An 18,272-nucleotide genomic window follows, 5' to 3' on the forward strand; every position below is an offset into this window, starting at 1 on the left:
AAATATTCTCATGTGTTAATTTATGATATAATTATTATTTCACCAATAGAGGTATAACAAGTCTGCTAAAAAATTGATAAACCAGTAAAGATACCAAAATGTCCAGGTACAACACCCTGGTTAACACATTCTGTAAATATTTATCAGTCATTGCTGCATTGGAAATTTACATTTCGCCATCATGCGATAATTAATTTCCCTGATAACGATTGAAAATAACTTGAAAGAAAATATTCCAAAAGTTACCAAGAAACTAGGAAACTTAAATGGTATGGAATGAAAGTGATCAAAGCGTTGAGCTTTGTAATTGATATAACTACTGAAAGCATCCTTTTATTATAGAGATGATGTAAACAAAGTGTATTGAATGATGCCTAAAATCGAACATGGAGAGAATCTTGAAATCTAAATGGAGCTTCTAGCCTCAAAACTTCAGGAAATTTATTGACGAAAAAGTTTTGAGAGACCAGGACTTTACAAAAGTTGACAGACCAGAATAACTCGTTCTTTACTACATCATGATTAGTAAGAATGAAATCAAAAAACAGAACCATTTCTGTTTTCAACAAAAAGTAGATTGAAAAAGGGATCTGAGGCTTTTTTTGCACCACTTGGAGATGTTGCCGAATGATCATCCTCATCTACATCTAACTTAATATGTGCCTTTTTTGACTTTGCATTTGTCTTGTACGGTGAATTAACTGAAACGAAATCCACTTTCCTCTTTCTTGCCATGTTTAACTCTAAAGGCCGAGAACTGTTTAATAAGGTAGGATTTGAAAGTTTGGTACCATGCAAACTATCATTTCCATCAAACCCATCCTTTGAAGAATCTCCCTTTAACGAAATATGTCCACTACGGCCAGTATTCTTATTTACATTAGTATCTTGTTTTCTAATATGAGTAGCTATATGATCAGTTGCATCCCTTTTGTTCTTTGCGGCTGCACTAGTTGAGGGCCCTCTCCTTTCCTTGCCAATAGAATAGCTGTCCCGCTCCAGCTCAGCAGCATCCATTGCCATTTCTGAAAGAAGACATAAAAATTATGAGATCCTCTGAAATTTGAGAAGAGCTCAACTGGCTTTTCCCAATTTACCAAATACTCTCCTTCGTTCCTTCTAATTATTGAATGACAAATAAAGTCATACAAAATGGTCACAAGAAAACAGGAATTATAGAAACACAACTTGCAGCATACAGCATAAGAACAGCACTAGAAAATTCAATCGCTTGAAGCTGCAGTCCATGAATCATCTGAAACTGATACCAGGAAACAACATATTTTCACATTTACGTCCATGGTCTAAAATTCTAAATCTCTAGGGGTCCAAATGCCCTGGAGCCTGGAGGGGTAGATAAAGGCATTCGGTATATGATGTCATATCATTTGAGAGTATCCTTCTTCAATTAATCATTTGACAATGCATCTTTTCTAGTTATATACCTTGTACATGAAACATTATATATTCACAGAAGAAATATAATTGTGTAGCAAATATTGAGATAATAAATACTAGTGAAAGGTAAAACATCCCACCAGAAGAACACATCATGGAAAGCAAGTGATGTAGCAGAAAACAAACAATGGCATGTCAAATGCACTGTTATATACTGCTACGCAGTTGGTCATCAAACTCCAATCTGCACATAGATTCTGACTTTTCAGCACTGAAGCTTGACTTTGTCATGAAGAAAAAGAGGGTGATCAGTCCAGTGAAAAGCATTGTTTGTAGTGGAGGTAATAGAACAATACGTATCAATCAGGCATGAATAATGCCAATTATGCATTAATGCTCAATTGAAAAAGCCTCCAAAACAAAGCAACTAATTAATAGTGATATATTATGCAGAAACCTTGAAATTTATGTATACCACCCAATGAATGTGTTCCCTCCCAAACCTGAATTTCAAATGTTACAAAGTGTAACCCTAGGGGCACTTAAGAAGGTTTCATACTGACACCTTGGCAACTCTTCCACACATGTTAAACTAGTTCTTTTCCAGCACAAGGGGAGAAACCCTCAAAAAGATTGTTTTTACTGTTTTCTTTAGAATAAGATGGATGCTGGAATTTACCAAGACCAGTGCCTATTCAATTGAGTTATGGAGTTAAGATCAATGAATAAGAGGGCTTGAATGTGATGAAGAGCCATAGTTAGGCTATTAACAATATGCTTTAACCAACCACACAGGTCATAACAATTACAACACAGCCACATATAATGTGTAATTTGTTAACTTCATTTCTGGCCAACAGGATCAGAACCACAAAGTCTTGTAACTTTTCTTTGTTCAATATGTTTTAAAATGATTTATCATCCATTTTTACCTAATTGTGTTTCACAAGCTCACATTCAGAATTCTAGTGTTTTGATAAAACAAGGGGATCCCATCCCTAAGACTTGAACTCGTGAGTCATAAGGATATTCTAACAAAAATATTGGGCATGGAGGTGTTGAAAAATGTGTAACTAGGTTCGGTCTTCATAAATATGAAATGTACTTTTGATTCTTGTATATTGTAAAATTAAAGAAAAATATTATTATTATTTTTGGAGAATGGGTTTCATGCTTAAGGACTTTTATTTTAGAGGTCAAGCACCCATTGAGTGCTTCTGGGGTTTGTCGTAGGTCAAGAAGTCAAAAGAATCATTGTCATAAATTGAAGACCCCATCGGGCACATTGTAACTTGTAAAGAAAAAATATTTTTGTCATTAAAAGTTTCAAAATACCCTTCAAGACCAAGTCGGCTTGGCGGCTGGGAAGTCGGTTTATTTTGAGGAGCCACATCCACCTGTAGAAGCCTATATAAAGGAGGGAACTCGACCTCCTTGGAAGACATTCATTGACTCACTCATCCAAGTGAAGAAGAAGAGTAAGAAAGGCAACAAAGAAGGAAGAGGACGAAGAAGACTTGTTCTGGGCTATTTCTCTCTCACACATGAAATGGAAGGCTAGGGTTTTTGTTGCTGGACTAGGGTTTTTTTATACAGGTTCGATCTTGAAGATGGAAGAGAAAGAAGGTCAGTAAAGTTCACATTAGGCCATCCTCAAGCACCAGAGGAAGGAGAAATCCAAGCGAAGGTCTGAAGAAGTCTTGGGAGGCCAGAATAAGCTCACACATGTGGCAGGAGTTGCTGCTGGAAGGGCCAAAAATTTCGGATCTTCAATAGAGTCCGAAATTCTGAAGCTGGGGGTCGAAGCTGTGTTGCTGGAAGAGATTTGATTGGGTTTGACTTGAACAAAGAATGCACATCGTCCGGAAGGGTTGGACTTGGTCTTGATCTAGAGGTCTTGGAATTCGTCATTTGAGGAATCTATAAAAGAAGAAAAGAGATTTGCGGGTTTTCCTCTCAAGTGGAGAGGTTTTGGCCCTAGCTTGTAGCCTACATTTTGTGTTCTTGTTCTTGTTCTTCTTGTTTTGATAGTTGTTTGATGATATACAAACATAATAATAAGTAAAGAAGCTAATAAGTAAGAAAAAGTAAAAAGAGATCACAAGCAGTTATCAAGAAAAGAGAAATCACTATAATAATTGCCATATAGATTTCTCAACAGGAGGGGCTTTAGTGGTGGATGATTGATTGGTGGATGGTTCATAAGAGGCTCACTTGGCTTTTATTTAATTGATGATTTTACAGTGGTATCATATGAGCATTCCTCCATTTGCATTATTTACTTTATTAGGCCCATGGTTTTGTTCTGCTAGCTATGCTGAGTAACGTGTGACACAAGCCTTCGTTGTAGTGATTTATGCTTTTGGTTGTCATTTGAACACATTTTTGGAGCTTCATGGGCATACTTGGAAATCATTCGTTTCTAAGCAAAATTGAAAATTCGCCTTAAGGGCCTAGTTGTGCAATGTTATGATGAACATAATGCACAGTAATCACCCCCACCAATTATGGTTTAATAATGGAAAATACCCAACATAGCATGTACCCATGATATGATAACAATGTATAGTCCACAATGCACATGGTATTAAAACAAAGCAACTTTGTCGTTGATGTGCCCTAGCATTGGATATTTGGGTAGCATATATTATACAATTTGTTTGTTTTACATGGTTTGCACATTGCATATAGTTCACTACCTACACATTGAAATTTGGCTTGGCATATCATTTAACACGAAGATTTGTAATGATGAGTGCATTCCAGATTTGGGGATTTGTAGACCATGACAGCAATTCACCTATCTGACATTTGGCCACTTAGTACTCATCCATTTTTCATTCAACAAGATGATGAAGGCTTTACGACCTTTTTTGTTTCTCACTATTGATCCACATCCAATGGCCATTATTTGACCCTGCCTTTCGACGACATATTCTACTCATACAGTCTTTCATTTACTTGTTCATTTGGTTTCATATGGTCGAATAGCTTTTGACTTTGGAAAATTTTGTTGCACCTGACATTTTCACCCTCCTGTAACTAATTCGAGGCTATATAATGCTGCCTAATCTTCTGGCAAAGACCATCCCTAACAACCTGCCTAGTTTGTATAGTGCACAAAGAGGCCATACTGCACGGTCGTACAACGACACAAGTGTGTAGGGGTTGATTTAGTTTTGCGTGCTTCAACTACCAAGAGGATTTTGTTGTAAAAAGGGGAAGTGTTCCCTTGCTGTGAAAATTCTGAAGATTATTATTTTGTTGAAGCTAATAGAAAACACAAACAGTTTGCAGGATATCCCCGAAGTTGGGGTTTCCTAGGTATATCTGGTATCTTATGTGTTGAATGTGTTTTTTTCTTCAGTTTTATTTATTTATGTTTTGCATGTTATAGTTCAAAAAAATCATCGTATTTGTGATTTAAGTTTCAAAACAACAGTTATTTGTATTTTTGGTTGCATACTTAGAAAATCATAAATCAATTGTTTTGTTTTAAGGTAAACTGACATCGTATTAGAGCATAGCCTCTTATTGAAGACCAAGCACATGTTTTATCTTCAAGAGCAAGTTCTATGTTCAAAGGAAGCGAGTTCACCAATTCGACTTGGCCACCAGGGTTTCTGGGCAGTGCGAATTGGCAATATGGCATTTCAGGGTCTCAGATTTGAGGATAGGTTGGATGATGTGTCCAACTTCTGCTCATGGTGTGAGAGAATTGGTGTAGTTCTAGAGGAACAAGGGGTGCGGGACTTTGTGGATAATGTTCTAGCCACCCCCAATGACCCTCAACAATTGGCTTAGCATAACAAAAGAGATGATAGACAAGGAGAATCATCTTGGAAGGAGTCACAGACCACATCATCCCTCACTTGATCAGGAAGAAGTTAACCAAAGCTATGTGGACAACCATTATTGGCCTCTATCAAGGTTCGAGCAAGGCCAAAAAGTTAGTATTGAAGGATAAACTGAGGACCATCAAAATGACCAAGTCAGATTCTGTTGTGTCTTACCTCACCAAGTTTACACAAGTTAGGGATGAGTTGGTTGGTGTGGGTGAGATAGTTCCAGATAGAGGCTTGGTGAGTTTTTCCCTGATGGGTTTCACCAAGGCTTGGGAAAATTTTATGGATGGAATATGTGCCAAGGAGAAGCTTCCAAACTGGGAGCGACTATGGGGTGATTGTGTCCAAGAAGAACTTCGCAGACATGCTCAGTCAGGGTCTCGCACCAAGACTGAAGATGAAGAAAATTTTTCCCTAGCAAGCAAAGGGGGCAAGTTGAAGGGCAAAAAGAACAACTCCAAGAGAAAAAAGAAGAAGAAAGATCTCAGCAAGATCCAGTATTTTTTGCGCCACCAATTTGGGAACAATGCTACTAAGTGTGAAAATTTCTGAATCTAATAAACCAAAAATCCTACTGCAGTAAACTGATTTACATTACCTACTTGTATTCTTCATTTAACAAGTTATTTTCATAAATATTCAGAAAATATCAATGTAAATACACTGCAGCCTACACCACTACACAAATCAAGTACTAAAAAAATCCATGCAAAGGACACACTTATTTTTGGACTAAACGTCCTCGGAAAAACCCAATGCGGGAAAACCGGTGCAGCAACTCTGAGGGTTTTCTATTATTAAGCAGAAGTTTTGAATACAAATGATGGTTGCCCTCCTGGCAAACCAGTGACAGAGAAATACAATGGCAAAGAACCTGAGTGAGTTTTACCCCACTTCACCCGACAGAATCCGGCTAATCCGATAGCAGAACTAGCTGGCCCCGACTACAACTTCGTTGCCGCTTCACAGTAACTGCGTGGGCCTGTGTGGAGCTCTATGAGGCTCTGCGTCAGCTCTGCATCAGCACTTATGCCCACTGTGTCAACTTTCCCGGCTGTTCAGGTAGCTCCTCGACTTTCTGCGTGGGAGGCAGTTCTTCCTCTGCGCTGGCCCTCTTGGCTCTGCGTCAAGGCTGCGTGGGCCCAGACTGGCCCAGTGTCAGCTCTCCTAGCTACTGCGCTACCTCCACAAGTTTCTCTCCGCCTCTCTGTCTGTATTCCCGAACTATCATTGCCCCTCAGCTACAAGATCTCCCCAATAGATTTCCCTCTTGAGAACTTCACCTCGGAAAATCGATTTCCTCAATCTCTCTATGTGTCTTCTCCAATTGACCCCAAGCCTCCATTTATACTTTTCCTGTTGAGAAATAAACAGTGATGATCTAATCTCTAATCAACGGCTAAGATTAAATTAGACTTGATCCTCATCTCTTAGAAGCTTCTCACCCATATTTTCATTAATACTCATTAATATTTTAATTTTTCTTAAGTTTAGACTTAGGAATCACATTAAAAATATTAATTATTTTAATAGAATACAATCGAGGTGGAATTTCACCAAACGATTTCTGGGTCTTAGTGATCTCATGTATACTAGCCCCTCCACAAAATTTCGGAGCTAGATCACATCCGATGCTACCCAAAAAATCAACACTAAGTGCCCTAACCAGAAAAAAGGATCCAAGAAGGACCAAGTAGCAACCTCTATAGAGATAGACGAGTTCTCTTCTCATTTTGAGAATGAGTTCACTTATTGCTTGCATGGCAAGCTCGTGGATACCAATTTATGGTATATAAATAGTGGTGTCTTTTGTCATATGACAGGGAACAAGAACTACTTTAGAAACTGACAAAGAAGGGCATGTAATTCCATATTGAGATGGGAGATGACGGGAAATTACCGAGCCAAGGGCACTAGTATAGCCAAATTGAGAGGGAATAGGGAAACCCTTTGTTTCTTAGAGATGTCCTTTATGTTCCAGGGCTCAAGAAGAATCTCATTTTGGTTTCAACATTGGAGAATAAGGGGTACGAGGTGACCTTCAGACAGCGGAGGGCTTTCATAAAACCCTCAGACACCAAAGTGGCCAAGTAGATTGAGATCAACCTAAGAGCTTGTACAAATTGTAGTTTGAGACAATCCCAACATTGACCAACAGAGGGAGTCATGACTCAAGCAGTGAGTGTTGAGAAACCTAGGGCATCGAGATTAGGTGATTTCTTTATTAATGATAATTGCTTGTGAATGTTATTTACTTCTCTAGATTAGAATCTTCTCTTTACTTAGATTATTGTTGTGTTCTTCTTTGTCAAACAACTACCAATGCATAAACAATAAAGCAACAAAAGACACAAAATGTAGGAGATCAGCTAGGGCCAAAGCCTCTCCCACTTGAGAGGAAAACCCAAACAAATTCTTCTTCTTATAGAGACTTCAATTAACACATACCAAGACCCTTGACACAACAACCTCTCCAAGACCAAGTCACAAAACCCTTCTTCACTGCTTCTTCTTCTAGCCCAAGTCAACACTTGGTCAAACTGCTTGACTTCTCTCTCCTTTTCGGCTACCCTTCAGATTTCGGCCTCCTACAATTCTTGACCTATTTCAAAAGCCCTAGTTGCAACACATGGGAAGTGTCACTACCAAGATTGAACCCTTGATCCCTTTGCTTAGGATGGAGAGTTCTTCTCCTTCAACTCGACTTGCATTCTTGACTAGACTTCTTCCTTAATTCGACATCCTTTGATGACTGAGATAACTTCGGCTTTCCCTGCAGTAGATGATACTTCTCCTTGCACATGTGATGGACCTCAGCCCTAAAACATATCCAAAATAGTTTGTATATCTTCATTTCTTCTTCGCTTGGAGATGAGACTTCCTTCTTGAGCTTTTCACACTTCTTTCTTACTTCAAACCTTGACAGAAATTTTGCACCTCAAATGAGGCCGAGTTTCCCTACTTATAGTGGTCTGCCCATCCAAAATAAGCTGACTTGAATAGGTGCCTAGGTTGACATGTCCTACTAGAAACATCTTTAGCCCGACTTGAAGGAGGAGCTTGAGCTTGGTCTTGGAGGGTCTTTTTGACTCTTTCAATGGCTCACATACATATGTAACATGCCTAAGAAGGGTCTTCAAACTTTGACATTGACTTAATGAACTTTATGACTTGATGACTAACCCTAAAGGCTCACAATGGGAGCCTTAACTAAAAATAAAATTCCTTGCTCATGAAACCCATGAGACAAACATTACAAAAATAATTATATTTTCTTCTTTACATCAATTACATGAAATATAATTACACATGTCATTATGAAGACCGAACCTAGTTACACTTTTCAACACTCCCTCTTAACCAGTGTTTTTAAAATCGGAACCGGTGACCGGACCGGTCCACCTAATGAACCGGTTTACCGACCGGAACCGGTCTAACCGGGACTGGTTTGGTCTAAACGAACCGGTTTTATAAAAATACATTAAATAATTATTTTTTAATGAAAAAAACTATTTTTAAGATTTAAAACCATGATTCCAAGCCAATAGAGACAAAATATGCAAAGATTGCTCATTTATATACCATGTAAAGGTGAATATATCAAAATGGCACCGAGTGCAATACATATCATCGACAAAATACATAAGCAATAAGGCTCTAAATGGCCTCTAGAGTGCAAAAACAAAGCCTACAAACTATGGGGCCAGTGGCCTACTACAAGACTTCAGTCTAGTATCTACATATATGATAATAGTAAATACTATAATAGTGATCAACATTATCACTTGAAGTTGAAACTTCTCATGAGTCTCAGTCATCATGATCAAACTCAGTTGGTTGAGTCTCGACTCCCAAACTTTGCAGTCACAAACTTCTCTATTGGTTCAGTGACTTGAGTCTCAAACTTCTGAAGGTATTATGCCCTAATATGCCCTAGTCTCAAACTTCTGAAGGTATTATGCCCTAATATGCCCTATTATTTCATTTGGTGCTCCACATGGCTTTACATGGCCTCCTATCCCAGCCAAGTGTTGCTTGAACCTGTTAATACCCCCTCCTTGAATGGATTTTTGGCAATATTTGCAGATCATTTTGCCATCAATCATATCACAATGAGCCCATGCAGTATCTCTGGCTTTTGGAGGCATGATGACTCCCTCGATGGTAGATCATAGAAGTGAGAAGTTTATAACACATAAAAAAAATTAATTCATGGACAACAGTCAAATAAGGAATTTTCAAGTGCAAATCCTTACCTGGAAATGCAAACTAGCTTCCTTAGCCTCCTCTTGAAGATGGCAACTCCACTGACAGCTACACACTATCTCCAAAATAGCTCCAACTCCAACTCCAAGATGACTACTTCAGCAAAAACTCAACACTCTCCAAGCTCACAAACAAACTCACAAACACTCCAAATCAGTTGTGTGAGACAAATGAGAGTGAGAGGGGCCTCTTATAGCTTGGAGAGGGTGTTTTTGGAGGGAAAACACCCTTAGTTCCCCCCCAAAACCCAAAAACCACAGTTAGAAATCCGCTTTTTTCAAGTTATGGTGGGCATGCCTAAAACCGGCCGGTTTAGGACGGAACCGGCCGGTTTGATACAAACCGGCCGGTTCCGTCTAAACCGGCCGGTTTTCACCGGTTAGGGCCAAAAATTGGAGAAACGGCCTTCCAAACCGGGTTCTTTGGCCGGTTCGGACCGGCCAGCTTGCTAACCGGTCGGTTTGACTGGTAACCGGTTTTTGAAAACGGTTTTTAAAACAGTGCTCTTAACTAGGTAGGTATTCATTCTCCATACAAGGTACTTGGACATTCTCAATGTGAAGAATTCTCATAAGAAGAGTCGGAATGGTAACCCATCTATTTAGCATCATATCAACCAACATTGTCACATAGCAAGGCCTTGACTAACTGCTCTATCTTTCCACAAGATCATAGCACAATGCTGGCAAGACCAATGATGTATAGACACCCTCATCATTGTCTCTCTCAGAACATACTCCACCCGGGTTCTCTCAGAGTATGTTTCACCAGGACTATTCTTGTCTAGAATTCCCAATCCTTAAAGAATATCAATCCTCTACGACTACTCTTATCTTGGATGCCCTAACTCATCCTCAAAGAGTATCGGATGCCAAATGTTTACCCAATCCTCCACTCTGTCTTCCCAAGTGAAGACAAGAATGATGTGTTTATCTCTCTCCTCATGGCATTCACTAAGACTTACGACTGTTAGTCCTGGTCTAGTGCATAACACATGAGATAGAAAAACACAACTGTCACTCCCTCTTAATCGGGGACAACCAACCCATTCCATAAAGGAATGTACCCAAGCTCCCTCTTAAATAGGGACATGATTCCAGCAGCTCTCTAGGCGGAGATCATGGAACAACCAGTTGCTTGTAGAACTCCTTCCTTTGATGTCATGAATTTTTCTTCTTTGTCAAGGAGTCGACATTTTACGGGACTTCTTCGTAGGGCATAGACCGTCCATCACTTTCATCATGAGTTAGTCATGTCTTTATTCCTTTCATCGGAAAGTGATCCATCTGTTCATATCTGGCCTTCCATGCCATGTTGCCTTCTTCATGCCATGTTTCCTTAAGGATCTTTCATCCTACTACATGGACATCGGTGGTGGAAGATATCCAAAGATCTTCCCTTGGCAGCCCCGCATAAGCCCATCTAGATATCATTCAAAAATAAAGGAATGAACATTAAATCAAAATTACCTTTGTGATGGTCCTTCATCATGACATCTTTTAGTTCGCATCAGCATCATGCATACACATTGACACATCTCCAAAAGATATATACTGTCAAGGGTCTCTTTCTTTTCTGGAGTACATCAAAATCTTTCATATCTTTCATGGAGATATCCTAGTCAAATTTCTCAGTCCTCGGATGTTGATTGCCTTTTCCATGGTTGTGTATTTCATGATCTCTTCCTTTCTTTCTTCACACATTTCCTTCTAGGAACTTCCAATCATAGTTCCTCCAATTTTGTCAACCACCTCATGTATCATATGAGGACATATTATGTTGATTTCATCTAGACAATGTGTGACCCATGCCTTGTTGCATCTTTTCAAAGAAGGAGATCCTTTCTTTTGATCATGCTCTCGAGATAGAACATTTATCCATGATACCTGCAACCATATGACATGACTCTACAATATTGAATACAAGCATACATACCACATTTTTCATCCAGACTTCCATCAACAGCTTCCTTGATTGAAAGAACTTCAATCCCTTGATCTACTTTACCTCTTTTATCATCATATCCTCATCCCATAAATTCCCACAAGATGGAATTATTGATGAAACCCTTGCTTCTTTTTTATTGGTGAACCTTCCGATGAAGTTTCCAATAGAGGATCTTGAGCATCCTCATCCAGCAAATGTTCCCCTTTGACTGATGCATGATGAGCCTTGTGTTAAATGACCTTTTCTTCTTTTTCCCATAAGTGTCACTTATGCTTCTAATGAGGTTACCAAGAGCTATATCCTTCCATAGTTGACTTCCATAGACTTCTATTTCAGCTATTTTTCTCTATGATCACGAGCTCTTTCTTTTAATGCTTCTATGATGCCATGATGCATCCTATCATTTTCCTTAGTGATTCATGATAGCCATATCTTACAATAGAGAACTTGAAAATAACTAAGTGAGGAAGACTATCTCAATCATAGTAGAGATCTCTTACTTCCTCTTTCTTGGACTTCTTCTTTTCAGCTTCCTCCACTTCTTCGGTGATATGGGCTTCTTCTCTACCTCTTTTGTTATTGTCCTTCTTGAGCTTAGGACAATCTCTTTTGTAATGCCCATATTCTTGACATCCATAGCATTGAACCTTAGCCAGGTTCTTCTTCTTTTTCTGAGGACCAAATTTCCAAGACTTTCCTCCTCTTTGTCATAGCAGCATATGCTTGATTTTGCTTACTTTATCCCACATCAGTTTTAGCCTTCAGCGTGGCTTCTTCAATCCTGCATAGTCACCATAGATCTTGGAATGGAGTAGTTTCTTTCTTCCCATAAATACTTGAACTAAAGTTGCCCCACTCCTCTGGTAGTGCATTTAGTACTATAGTGGTCATCTCCTTGTCAGACATTACTTCTCCCAGATCTTGAAGTTGATCTCTTATTTCAGATATCCTCATAAAGTATGAGGCTATTCCTTCTTTTGATATCCTTAGCTTGTAGAGTTCTTGTTTTAGATAGATAACTTCGCCTGCAATGTTTACATAAAACAACTCTACCAATTTGTCATATATTTCTTTAGAGGTGTTGAGTTTAGATACATATGGAATGAGGGGATCCTTGATGGATTCTATGAAAATCCTTTGAGCCCTCACTTCCCCTTTCATAAACTTTGCAAGTGCTTGAACATCTTCTTTCACTGGTTTGGTGATAGATCCTTTGACATGATCCATAACCTCATTTTCATTGAGATTCAAATCTGTCCTCTTCTTCCATGCAAGATAGTTTGAAGCCCCAACCAATTTGTTTCTTTCCTTGCAAAAAGACATTTTGACAGATTCAGACTTACTTGTGAAGATGCTTCTTCCACTTGCTACCTCCTTGAATTTGATGATAATATAGATGATAGAGAACTTCTCCTTGATGAAGATAGATCTCTTCAAGAGTGATCCTTGACTCCACAAAGAAGGAGATCACTTTAGATCCTTTGATAGTGATGTCCTTGTTGATAATGATGACTTCTTGATGATGTCTTGATGCTTCTTGGATGATCTTCTTCAATGGTAAGGTCCTTGCTTCAACGAGAGGAAATTGCCTTAGAACTTTTGAAGATGATGACAACGTCCTTGATCTTGCTTCTCTAGGATGAATAGTCTTCAAGAAATTTGATTTATAAGTCCCTTCAACTTGAGTAGGGTTTTTGTGGTCTTTTGAGGATCCCAAGACTTCTTGGTGTAGACTTCTTCTTCGATCTAGGGTTTTGATACTTCTTTGTAGATCTTGACTTCACTTTGATATCCTTCAATTTGCTTTGATGTCTTTCTCGAGATTTGATCCTTGAGTGTCCCTTGATAAGATGCCCTTCCTTGACTTTGTTACCTTAGCTCTGATACCATGTTGAGAAATCTAGGGCATCAAGATTAGGTGATTTCTCTATTAATGATAATTGCTTGTGAATGCTTTTTACTTCTTTAGATTAGGATCTTCTCTTTACTTAGATTATTATTGTGTTCTTCTTCATCAAACAAACTACCAATGCATAAACAATAAAGAGACAAGAGACACAAAATGTAGGCGATCAGCCAGGGCCAAAACCTCTCCCACTTGAGAGGAAAACCCAAACGAATTCTTCTTCTTATAGAGACTTCAATTGACGAATACCAAGACCAAGACCCTTGACCTATTTTCCACTCCAATACCAAGACACAGCTTTCTTGATGAGGTCCTTCTTGCTCGAGTTAACAATAGTCCAACCTCTGCTTCTTCCTCCTTCTCGGCTACCCTCCAGAATTCGGCTTCCTTTTTCTCTACTTCAGACCTGCAACCTCTTCGGCCCTAATTCAAAAACCCTTAGCACATGAGGTTGACCAACTTTGACCCTTGATTATCCTTGCTCTTGGTGGAGGCTACTTCCTTGACAAATCGGCTTGAGATACTCCTTAGTCTTTTCCTTGACTTGACCTACAAATGGGACTGCAACACTTCAGCTTCTTCTGCAACAGACAGCGTATATACTTCGCACGTGTGGAGTGATTCAGCTCAAAACAGACCAAAAAACAATACTAAAGACTTCGCTCTTCCTGTCCTCCTCTTCATTGGTTATGAGGCTCCTTTTTGCACCTTTTATTGCAGACTTATTCTTGACCGAAATGTTGTCTCTGAAATGAGGCCGAGCTGCCCTATTTATAGTAGTTTGCCCATCAAAGAAGCCGACCTGAACTGTGGGTGAGCCGACATGTCTTTTGGTGTAGATCTATTACCCCATCTTGAAGTCGACTTGAAGGAGATGCTTTAACTTGGTCTTGGAGGGCCTTTTTATTCTTTTAATGACTCATACAAATGTATAACATGCCCAAGAAGCGTCCTTCATAAATTAAAATATGTTATTTTGTGTTAAGGGAGTTGTTAGAGTGGTAGCACTCTATAAAATCTATGATATAAATCACCAATAGTGATCATCAATTTCTGTGTTATTGTCTTGTTAGCAATGTAATGATGAATGTTAGGGTTAACCAGCTAGGGGTGCTATTAATATGTCACCTCTGGTGATTCATTCTGAATGAGTGATGTATAGTTGCAGTGTTATCAATAAAATATATCTTTTATTTTCTCTCCACCACTGTTAGTGTAAACATGTGTGCACCCTACTTTGCTACAGTGCTATATAGTAGAAGATTTGAGAGGATTCTGAATATAAATTCCCTCATAATGCTCTGGTAACGTTATTTGGCCTGCACCTGGAATACTTCTCTTCCTTTCAACATGCTTCTCAAGAAGACAAAACTTGACTCCATCCCAATTGCATTCCAAGGAAAGTGACGGCTTGTGTGATGGATAGTGATCTCTGAAAACCTGTAGCAGTAGAGTGCATATAAATTGTCAGCAAATTGCTTCTAGATTAAATCATTATACTGAAATTATTTTTCCAATAAATCTGTTGTAACTGTCATAAACATCTAGGCTAAATTTTTCACCATGAAAGGTCAGCATCCAGATTTTGACAACACAGTAAGCACAACTTTCACTAAAATAGCTGATTTTATAAGTTCAGTAGGAGTTCAAATTATTATGCTCTTCTTTTCAAACCGAGTAATTAATGGTAAAAGCTTTGAGAATGTGTACAGATACAAATTAACAATTAGCAGAATTGTGCATATAGAATAGAAAATAGAGCATGTTTTAAAACCTGGCTTCATAATGTAGGATCTTTTTTTTTCGAAAAGAAAAACTTCTTCCATTAATTAAAACAAAAGAAAGTTACATATGCCAGTTTCTGTATACATCTATTAGCCCCAATTTTCTTCAAAGACTGAGAAAGAGAGGTCTATGGAATCGCAAAGGGAAATGACCTGAGTCAAGGGCCAAAGCTTCCTCTAATGAAGCAAGAACCAGATCAAAATGTGGCCAATAAAGAGAGAAAACCATACAAAAAGCAAAATGACACCCTGCAACAACAAAAGATCAGAAAGATGAACAGCAGGTCCAAACAGGGCATATGCCAAAAAGAAATAAAACAGATCCATCACTAGAAGAAAAAAGCCCCCAAACTGGAGATAGATCCATTGACGAGGAAATCGAACCAGATCTGCCCAGGAATGACAGAAGCCCCTCGCTTGGAGAGTAAGTCTGACATAGCATTCTGCTCACAGAAAATGTGGCAGAAGGAGATAGAATTGAAAGTTACCATCATGGATTTAATTTTCTCCCACCAGTGTAAAAATTATAGCACATCCAATGTCAATTGGCCCTTGGCCCAATCAATAATAGTCTTCGAGTCCCCAGCGATCAATATCAATATGCCAGTTTCTGTATACATATATTAGTCCCAATTTTCTTCAAAGACTGAGAAAGAGAGAAGGTCTATGGAATCGCAAAGGGAAATGACCTGAGTCAAGGGCCAAACCTTCCTCTAATGAAGCAAGAACCAGATCAAAATGTGGCCAATAAAGAGAGAAAACCATACAAAAAGAAAAATGACACCCTGCAACAACAAAAGATCAGAAAGATGAACAGCAGGTCCAAACAGGGCATATGCCAAAAAGAAACAAAACAGATCCATCACTAGAAGAAAAAAGCCCCAAACTGGAGATAGATCCATTGACAAGGAAATGGAACCAGATCTGCCCAGGAATGACAGAAGCTCCTCGCTTGGAGAGTAAGTCTAACACAGCATTCTGCTCACGGAAAATGTGGCAGAAGGAGATAGAATTGAAAGTTACCATCATGGATTTAATTTTCTCCCACCAGCGTAAAAATTATAGCACATCCAATGTCGATTGGCCCTTGGCCCAATCAATAATAGTCTTCGAGTCCCCAGCGATCAATATCAATATGCCAATTTCTGTATACATATATTAGCCCCAATTTTCTTCAAAGACTGAGAAAGAGAGAAGGTCTATGGAATTGCAAAGGGAAATGACCTGAGTCAAGGGCCAAACCTTCCTCTAATGAAGCAAGAACCAGATCAAAACGTGGCCAATAAAGAGAGAAAACCATACAAAAAGCAAAATGACACCCTGCAACAACAAAAGATCAGAAAGATGAACAGCAGGTCCAAACAGGGCATATGCCAAAAAGAAACAAAACAGATCCATCGCTAGAAGAAAAAAGCCCCTAAACTGGAGATAGATCCATGGACGAGGAAATCAAATGGGATCTGCCCAGGAATGGCAGAAGCCCCTTGCTTGGAGAGTAAGTCTGACATAGCATTCTGCTCAGGGAAAATGTGGCAGAAGGAGATAGAATTGAAAGTTACCATCATGGATTTAATTTTCTCCCACCAGTGTAAAAATTATAGCACATCCCGTGTGGATTGGCCCTTGGCCCAATCAATAATAATCTTCGAGTCCCCAGCAATCAATATCTCCTCAACAGCAAGCCAAGTTGCAAAACGTATCGTATCACCCCCCATAGTGCAATCACCTCTGCTCTAACATTGGTGCCACATCCCCCTGACCAGAAGAAATGGAAGACCAGGGATGGATGGAAGATGATAATAGCTCCACACCCACACTCTCCATTCGCAGAGGCTCCGTCAAAAAAACCAACAAGGGAAAAATTGTCAAGGTTCTTGAAAGTCCATCAGCACTTGTGACAAATCGGTTTCCATGGACCTATTTCCATAAAGTAGCCCACAATTTTCAAGGAGGTGGATCTCGAATCTGGTGCTTTATTCTCGAAAACGCAGTCATTCCTACAGCACCAGATGCCCCAAAATATATTTAGTGGTATTGTTCTGAATTCTGGGTGGCAATTCAACCAGTTGAGGAGGCAAGATGCAATAGAAGACCTACCCACTTGCAAAAAGAACTTAAGAGAATTGGAGACCTCCTCCCAAATGGAGATAACAAAAGGGCATCTCAAGAAAAGGTGAACAACCTCTTCATATGCTGGTCTACACATAGGACAGAAACTCCAGCCCTGAAATCCACTCTTGGAAAGATTTTCCCATGTGAGGACTCGATTATGTAACACTAACCAGGTGAAGCATTTCAATTTCGTTGGAACCTCCCATCTCCACATACCAGCCAGCCAATCTGTGCTATGATTGAGCCGATACTGTTTGGTGATATATGTGTGTACCTCTTTGGCAGTGATGTTACCACCATGGGAGCGAATACCCCATGTAAGCCTGTCTGCCTTCTTAGACAAAGCAATCCCAGCATGGCATATTTTATTTCGGTAGCTTTCCCATTCGACAACATGCATAGGAGGGAGAGCCAACTTGTCTGCATTCAGCGATTTAGTAGAGGGAAAGACTATGCTCTGTGGGTAGCCAATGCCTGCTAATGTGAAGAGCTCACACACTTTAAGAAGTAGAATAATGGGAAGAGAGAGGATATGATCCCCCACCAGTCCAATCATAGCATCTAAACCAATGAATATTTTGTTACCACTACTGACCACCCAACTAAGATTGCCACACATCCAAGGCTTTGATTTCATCAAGTTGTGCCATATGAATGAGGCATTGTTCTTTACCGACGCCCCAGATGAGACCCAATCTTCCAAATTATAATGATTAATGTATTTTTTACTTATGATGTCATGCCCAATACCAGGACACATAAAAGCCCTCCACAGGTTCTTGGTAAGCAGAGCAAGATTGAATTTATTAGTCTTTTATGCCCCAGCCCCCTTGTTCAATAGGCTTGCAAATAAAATCAAGTTTAGACAGATGAAACTTCATTCTGTTTCCAGTACCAGCCCAAAGAATATCTACAATAATTGAATTAATTATGTGGATGACTGATATTGGTAAATGAAACAAGTGCATCCAATATATTGAGATGCCTTGTAAAACAGCCTTGACCATAATCATC

General features: G+C 39.2%; 1 protein-coding gene across 1 annotated transcript; it reads right to left on the reverse strand.

Moving 5' to 3' along the window:
- Window positions 1-313: 313 nt before the first annotated feature.
- LOC149160972 (uncharacterized) lies at window positions 314-14,803 on the reverse strand. Its single transcript, XM_089436854.1, has 2 exons — window positions 14,688-14,803; window positions 314-1,025 (listed from the first exon to the last, which is right to left on the reverse strand). The coding sequence occupies exon 2, from the start codon at window positions 1,021-1,023 to the stop codon at window positions 538-540; it is 486 nt and encodes a 161-aa protein (XP_089292980.1). The 5' UTR covers window positions 1,024-1,025; window positions 14,688-14,803; the 3' UTR covers window positions 314-537.
- Between the last annotated feature and the right edge of the window lie 3,469 nt (window positions 14,804-18,272).

Source organism: Pinus tabuliformis, chromosome 5_2, assembly GCF_031772625.1.
Source record: "Pinus tabuliformis cultivar Carrire ecotype Pingquan chromosome 5_2, CPIR1, whole genome shotgun sequence".
Classification (NCBI taxonomy): domain Eukaryota; kingdom Viridiplantae; phylum Streptophyta; class Pinopsida; order Pinales; family Pinaceae; genus Pinus; species Pinus tabuliformis.